This window comes from Nicotiana tabacum, chromosome 1 (genome assembly GCF_000715075.1).
Source record: "Nicotiana tabacum cultivar K326 chromosome 1, ASM71507v2, whole genome shotgun sequence".
In the NCBI taxonomy this organism is placed as follows: Eukaryota; Viridiplantae; Streptophyta; class Magnoliopsida; order Solanales; family Solanaceae; genus Nicotiana; species Nicotiana tabacum.
Window position 1 is genome coordinate 41,102,535 of NC_134080.1, and position 8,248 is coordinate 41,110,782.

The 8,248-nt window shown below is 34.2% G+C and overlaps 1 protein-coding gene across 1 annotated transcript; it reads right to left on the bottom strand.

Moving 5' to 3' along the window:
- Positions 1 to 1,434: 1,434 nt before the first annotated feature.
- On the bottom strand, positions 1,435 to 6,917 carry LOC107802225 (putative glycosyltransferase At5g25310). Its single transcript, XM_016625680.2, has 4 exons — positions 6,462 to 6,917; positions 5,864 to 5,991; positions 2,792 to 3,143; positions 1,435 to 2,486 (listed from the first exon to the last, which is right to left on the bottom strand). Exons 1-4 carry the CDS (start codon positions 6,771 to 6,773, stop codon positions 1,908 to 1,910), a joined length of 1,371 nt encoding a protein of 456 aa, XP_016481166.2. The 5' UTR covers positions 6,774 to 6,917; the 3' UTR covers positions 1,435 to 1,907.
- Between the last annotated feature and the right edge of the window lie 1,331 nt (positions 6,918 to 8,248).

An 8,248-nucleotide genomic window follows, 5' to 3' on the forward strand; every position in this document is an offset into this window, starting at 1 on the left:
GCAATCTTCAGATAAATTATATAATACATCTGAATACATAAATTATATTAATTCAAAAAATATATGAATACATTTATGGAATACAACGAGACAGTGAATACAATGAAATACATGGAATACAACAAGATACATTGAAATACAATGAAAAAAAAGACAATGAATAAAATGAAATACATGGAAATACCGCGAGATACATTGAAATATATTAATAGAAAATTCAAGTTGCCCAACCCCAATCTCCGTCGTCTTTGTTAAAAAACAAACCCTAATTTCCGACGAATTCGTCGTCGAGCAATGGTGGCAGAATAAGGACTCTGTTAAAGCTTGAATCTTGTATTGAAGCAGTTGTAGGGGTGTGAAAGAATCCATTACTGAAACAAATTGTTTGTATTCTTAAAAAAGCATAAATATAGTGATAAATGACCGTCGAGCTTGAATCTGTTAAACTTTATATAGATGTGTTTGCAGTTGCAGCAGCTCCTACGCAACCGATGACCCTAGTGCTATCTGTCCAAATTGTCGAAACCATATGTCAACATATTTGACGTGGTAACATATATGCATGCTCCGATGGAATTGGGGAAATTGGGATCGGAGAGAACGTAGGTGATGTGGGTGAGAGGAATTTTGAGATTGAGCATCGTATTTTCAGGGAATGGGGGAAGAGAATGTCATGTATTAAAGTAGAGAGAGAAAGAAAATAGTGTAACTGAATAACGTATTTAGTGGCTTAGGGTTAGGAGGTAACCAAAATTAGATATTTTGCTATAAACATTAAAAGGTATCTATAGAATATAATTTTTTAAATAGTATTTATTTAATATAAATAAGGTATTAACATTTGCTATAGGAGGTAAAAATTCCTAACAAATAGGTCGGGGTATACCCATATTTGATTTCTGAACGTGGAGCCACGTGACCCAATAAAAATATATCAGTGCATTAATTTGAAGGCCCACATGTTACACCGTTAAAACGAGGGGCAATTTTATTAATAAAAATAACGTGGTATATATTTTTGGACTGATAGATGGACGGAGGGTAAAAACAAAACATTTACTTACCAAACAATAGGGGTAGTTTAGGCCCTTTTCCGTAAAAAAAAATAATACAATTGATATCCACGTCTATTTTTATCAATTTTATACAAAGCTCTACCTCATATATATATATCCAGGATGGTTTTGGAGTTTTTACATCTTCATTGTGAACATGGAAGAACAAGAAAATTGAAATATTTCAACAATATTGGATTAGAAAGTAAGTATATTCATTTGGATCAAATACCTAAGAAGGATTTTTTAAAAGTCTCTTATTAGACATTACATCGCAAGAAAGTATCATATACCTTCCCATATTTCTCTGGTTCTTAGGTAAAGCTCTATGCCGCAAATAAATTTGAGCTTGCAAACAACATATGTAGACATGGATATGTAAATTGGTCAAGACGAATTCATTCCTTGCACATTTCACTTTTGACAAAAATTTCAAGGATATATATTATCTTGTAGAACAAACACTGATACTTCTCCCGTTCCAAAATGAAAAAAAAAAAAAGATCAAGAATGTTTTCATTTACATTGTCTTGTTGAAGCAAGAGGACTTGTTTACTCCTATAGGCCAATATATATATGGAAGAATGCGCCCATCTGCAAAAGATGCTATTACAAACAAATTCTAGAGAATGAAAGAATTTAACTCAAAAAGCATTTAAATAAACCCTGGTAACATTTGATATCGATTCTATTCACTCCAACCCCTATGCCTCTCCCCCCTAGTTCTTCTTTTGTAACTCATATATATATGTATAGCATGTTTCCATCTAGAGCCTTAAATTTAGTCTCCTGAGCCATATAGAGTGTAATATCATATGAAACACATCAAACTTCAGAGCAGGCCGGTTTAGTTCAAAATGTTTCCTCACAGCTCTTCAAACCTTCTTTGAGCTTCATGTATTTGTCTTCTGGAATAGCCAACAATATCTCCTTTAGCCTTGGGATATCAGAAATGTTAACCTGTATTGAGAATGCATCCCAGTTTAGCACATCACTAAAAGGGAAGACGTAATGATCTGATAACATAACAGGAACACATTCGGCATAAATGGCTTCAACGGCTCTTGGGCTAGCAACTTCATAGCCACTTGGGCATAGGCAAAACTTGGACCTCAACAATTCCGAGGGATAATCCATGTCTTTAGGCAGGTATTCATATACACGAAGATCGGAGTCTTTCCCTTTCCAGTGTTCGAAGAGGTTTTTCCGGATATCGCCATGAAGTCCACCAGCAAAGAATCCAAGATAAGGCCTTGAAATGTTGGCTGGTGGAGGAGACTGTAGCTTTGGGGACACTCCACCATTGTAAAGGTAGATTTCAGGAAGGCTCACATCTTTCTGAGGATTGAAACCTTCTGAGGAGTTTGCATTACACAAAACCCTTATTGATGTATTGTACAAAAAATCATTGCCTTTTGAAGCAAGAGGAGCCTGCAATAAGTGTAGCAACAGACCATGTGTGAGTGATAGCACTTTTCACGACATACTAATTGTCAGGAACATTTAATTTTGCTAATCCAATTTATAAATTTTAATGGAATGATCAAAATTTTGCTTACAACAATAACAACAAAAAACCTAATGTATCCAACAAATAGGGGGTCTGGGGAGGGTATTATGTACGCAGCCTTACCCCTACCTTATGCAGGTAGAGAGGCTATTTCTGGTAGACCCTCGGCTCCAAGCAAACATGCAATTTGCTTTCAACAAATTAGTACAAAACTAACAAAGCTTACCCAATCATGGCAAGAAAGCATGAAATGATCAGCTCCATGAGTTTGATTCCAGAAAGGGTATTTTGTTGAGATAAGTCGAACATAATCAGACACAAACTCTTTAAGAGGAGTAACGTTATATGAAAGTGGCTTGTAGAGAAACTTAACCATCCAAGTAACACTAAAAGGCATGAAATAAACATGGGCTGAATGAGGGTCTCTTGTCCTGAATTTACTGTTACCATGTTCCATCTCGCTAATGAACCTTCCTTCACTTGCATATATATCTTTACAAGGCCCATTATGGACTATTATGAAGTCTCCATCTTCATATACATACGCTTTGAATCTCCTCTCCATCTCCTTGTAACTCCTACAAACAATAATTATTTGTAATACAAAATGATAGTCAAGTCCACTAAGATGTTCAATGATAGCAATAGTACGTAATTATAACAACAGCAGCTTGCCTACAAAATAAAAGTGACAAAGTGGGTACGTATCTTAAGTCCCAATAAAAAAATAATGACTAACATAAGTATTAAGTATCAAATATATGTTGGTTACGTGAAATCCCAATCGCTTCAACCGCAAGGCAAATTATTAGAAAACTAATATATAAGCAATCATAGGAAACTCAATCACACTAATCTTATTTGCTTAATCCTTAATCTTATAATATGGAATTATTTTTTCTAACTCCTTTTGGTTCATTTACTTATGATCAATAATATGAATTGAGATACAAGAAAAAATAAAATGTACAGAAAGAATTTTTCCGTGTTCAATGCTGAGTAACTAAACTTCCTAGCTTAGCTTTTAATGTATGTAGGTGAAGTATTAATGTATCAATAGGAAAAAAGAAAAGAAAATGAAAGGCAAAACCATAAACGTATTGAGGAAATAAAGAGAGAAATTACTACATCACATGACCTATCAATATAAATTACCAAAACTGCCGAGAGAGGTACGTTTTTTTCATTAGACTGGTAGCAGTGGTGCCATTCTTACAGCTGATATTTTAAGGAAAAGTAAACATCTTTGTTAGCTGGCGTTCCATATGCAAACACTCAGAATGAAGACGTGGACTACCAGTTTCAATATTAATTTGATCTCATAAAGCCAAAGCTAGCTATCAGTAAGATAGTTACACTATCTCACAGTTACGGCTGAGCTGACTCTCAAAGCATCACTTTACATGGGTAGGTGACGGAGTTAGTAAAAACAGAATTGAATCTTTTCGATTCCATGCAAAATTCTGCAATGCTACGCTAAACATTATGTCCAATTTTAAATTTATGGGAAATAATCTTCAAACGCAACAAATTACGTAATTATTTCCCGGGGTATGCAATAAATAGACGACACTTTTTTTTTTATGACCAATCGTCAAATATTCGGTCAAAACCAAACTACATTTTTTGATCAAAGATCCGATTTTTTGCTTAATTTCCAGATAAGATACATTTTAAAGGAGGCTTTATTGTCATTAACGATTAATAAGCACTCCTTGTGTGCTAACAAGGACTACTTCCCACGTCATTTGTAAGTATAAAGTTTTAACGTTATCTATTGCGTATAATGAATTTCGAGATATATTAGGCATTTCTTTTCATGTTTTCTTGCGGTGGGAACAAAAAACTTTGGTCTCAATTACAAAAAATCATAGATACTAGTCCGGATGCATAACAAATTCTCAAACCTATATTAGGAATCAAAGAAAATATAACTTTAATATGCAATCATAAGAAGTGTAAATGGTAGATACATAACGTGACAAACTAGTCAACGGCGTATCAGTTAAGTACAAGGACTCTTAAAATTCGATATGTAACACATGATAGAAGAAGCGTTTCATCTTTCGCTTTTTATATTTTAAAAATTTACAAAAGCCAAACTAAAATTTTAAGGTAAGATGAAAATGCAGAGCCGCCCAAAAATTTGAAGGGATACATGCCAGCCGCATATAAGAGGAGTATTTTTCACGACCAATGAATATAACAAAGCGGCTTTTCCACAGAAGGCAATCAAGTGCGACCTCTGTAGGAAACATTGATTGTGCGCACTAGACATACCATGCGTCAATTAGAAGACTTCCTAACATTCCACTTAATTGACGTCCTAACTGGGGCGGAGCTAGAGCGTCTCTTATGGGTTAGGTTAATTCTTTAATTTGGGTTCAAATTTTATATTAGGATTTTTATATATATATATATATATATATATATATATAAATTATTAATTTTTTAAAAAAATGACACTGTATATATAACCGCTTTCAAAATAATAGCGAATTTTTTAATATTTTTTTTGTATATATATATTCTGTATGTCATATACAAAAATTATATAGGTTTTATGCACTTTTTTGACTACCAAAGTAAATAGTTTTTGGCTCGAACTAAAAGTGATAATACCCTAATCCGAGTCTGCCTCTACTGGCTAATACTCCACTCCCAAAGCGCACCCTCCCATGGGGAAGACCGACCTAGTACAGGTCAATAGATGCAGCCTCACTACTGCGTTGAACTAGTAAATATATAAGTCAATTGTTTTTGAAAAGAGGAATACTATATATCTTTAATAATAAGTATTATATTAATAAGTATATCAACGATCTAAATCATCCACTAGTTTAATAAAAATCCTACATCCCTTCTTACCCTCCACTCTATGCTGGAGTTTGGGAAAAACTAATTATGACTCACATTTAATATTACTCTCGACTTGAACAATATATTCTTGTTTCTTTGGCCTGAATTATATAGTATTCAGTTAACAATATTTTATATACGTGCGCGTGTGCTAATACTAAATTTGTACATATAGTTTAAAAACCAATACTTCGTCCAATGATCAAGACTTTGGGTCAGTCTTTACATTAAACTTCACGTCGGAGTATAGAAGGGAGGTGATAAACAATAAATTATAAGAGAACACAATTGGAATGTGAACTGTAGTGGTTCTGGTGAGTAACTTAGAAGGAAAGTAGTTATGACTTGCAAAAAAGCTCCTTTTAGAGCTTTAATCTTAAATAAATTTTATTATTTTTCCATATTTTTTCCATATATATTGAAATTGAACGAGACTTACTGATAAAATGCGCCTGGATTACGGTAGATTCCACCGGGGTTTATGATCGACTGATTTCGAACACCAGCAGCTTTTCGAATCGCCCCTCTCGCTCGTGCCAATCCTTCCTCTTTCTTATCAACTTTCCTCTGCCGAATATAATGTTCCAGAAATAGCATTCATATTATTCCACACTCAAAAAACTCACCAATAACAAACGTAAATGAAGAAAACTTTAGTTTCAAAGAGTTTCACGTATATACAAATTCCTAGAATCAGATAATCTCTCAAAAACTGATACAGCACGTGATGCTTAGAGTTCCACATATTCAAAAACTTCACAAAAATCGCTAAAACTTCAAAATTAAAGCTTTCTTCTGAATCATTCAGTGAAGCTCTATCAACAGGACTACTTTCACCAAGCACAAACGTAAATGAATTAAACTGAAGTTTTATTGTTCTGTTCATAAAAAAACTCCACAGATTCAGAAAATCTCTCGAACAAATGACGTTTTCTAAAGCATTAAAGCAAGCTCTATCAATAAATCCAAATTCACAAAAAACAAAAAAAAACTGTAATCTCCGATGAAATTTAAGGAAGAGCATTGAAATAACTCACAACAACGGCAGATTTTCTATGAATCGGAGCGAACGAAGAGTTCTTCCGATAGAACGAAATATCAGAAGCGATGGCTCGCGACGGATTCTGATTAGCCACGGCGGCGGCGATCACTTTCTTCTGCAACTCAACAATCGAAACAGTACTACCAGAATTCACAGCAACCGCAGATGATCGGAAGCCGCTTCCGAGAAAAACTGCTATCACTGATACAACAAGTACACAACAGAGTACACCTAAATAAGCATAAAGTACTCCTCCACCACCACTACTACCACCTTCATTATCACCACTCTTTTTAAAAATCATCATCCTATATATATGTGTATATGTGTGTGTGAGAGAGAGAGAGAGAGCGAGAATTTTCAAGGAATGTGAAGAGGCGGTTATGGCGGGGAAAGAGAATAGAAGAGAATTGAGCAGTTTTTCTCCTACTCGGCTTCTTCTTCGTTTAGGGGTAATTTATAAATGGCGGAAAAAAAGGTGAATGGCGTGATAGCTAATGAAATTGAAGTTACAGCTGAATTTACTTTTTGGCCCTTACCCTTTTTGGATATTGACAGCGACATTTTTTCGAAAGGGTCGCAATGAACTAGTATGAGTTTGGTAAGCTCGCTAGCGCCTCGCTTAGGTGATTATGGGATGAAACTACTTTGTTCGATATAGCAAGACACCTTATTACTAATTTTATTTTATTTTTAAAAATAATAAAATAAATATTACTGCCTCAAATAACCTTTGGAACTATTTTTCGAAAGGAATTATTTGGTGAAAAGCGTTCATGTAAAAAAAAGCACGTATTTCAATATTTCGTAGTTTTTTATTTTTGAAAATTTGTAAGCTCGTTGCAATAAGTGGAAGAAGATGTTTTGGTTAACAAGAGGAACTTCTCCGATTTCTTTTTTTTTCTTTTTTCTTTTTTCTAGAGGAACTTCTCCGCTAATCTTTTAAAAATTTAATCAAGTAACGGTTTTCTTTTTTGTATATACTACGTTTTACCTGTGTCTAATTTAGAACATGGGAAGCAATTATAAGATACATTCAAATCTTAGTTCTCTGTGTTTGTTTCATAGAAGGAAATTGGATCAATTTCTTTTTAGAGAAAATTTTTCCATTTTTTCTTACTTTCTTCTTTGTACTACACGCTAGGTTAACAAAGTCTGAGCTGGCGCGAGAAGAAAATGCAAACACTTCCCCCAAATGAGAATGAACAACGACAAAATTAGAAGATGATCGAAGTGCCTCAAGGATCCCCGTTTAGAAAGAAGGATCGAAGGTTTTGGGCCACTTATATATATCTTTCTCCGTCCTCCCTTTATTAGATGGTGCTTGTGTGGAGGGTGCGCCACCAGAAATTGAGCTTAAAACTCTCACCTTACTAACAAGTCGTGAGTTGATGGTTGTTGGTCACGATTACTACCAAAAACCTAGCTCCTATGAAGATAAATATTTCATATGGAGGAATGTTCATCTTTATGTTTGGTGTTATTCTGTTATGTGACAGGATGAGTTATGTAAGGCCTATGACGCACGACTCAGTGTGGGACCTCACCTCAGGTTTTACTTCGTACACTAATCTCCCTAGTGGTTTACAATGTTACGTTTTTATTTCTTTTTGTAGCTATTCTTTTAATCTGTTATTCTAATTATTGCGAGAAAATTTGCAATCTATCTAATTTCCCCTTCTAATGTTAAGATTTTTTTTTTTAAATTTTGTGATGTTTGTCAGTGAAAGAGTTTGTTTTATCATGATGATTGTTCATTCATTTTATTTTTATTTTTCTTTT

What these genes read in the sequence shown, in the direction of transcription:
- LOC107802225 (XM_016625680.2), bottom strand. Translation starts at nt 6,773, where the DNA reads ATGATGATTTTTAAAAAGAGTGGTGATAATGAAGGTGGTAGTAGTGGT. An exon ending in ATAGAAAATCTGCCGTTGTT is followed by an intron (nt 5,992 to 6,461) that starts GTGAGTTATTTC and finishes TATATTCGGCAG; the next exon opens with AGGAAAGTTGATAAGAAAGA. An exon ending in AATCCAGGCGCATTTTATCA is followed by an intron (nt 3,144 to 5,863) that starts GTAAGTCTCGTT and finishes TATTGTTTGTAG; the next exon opens with GAGTTACAAGGAGATGGAGA.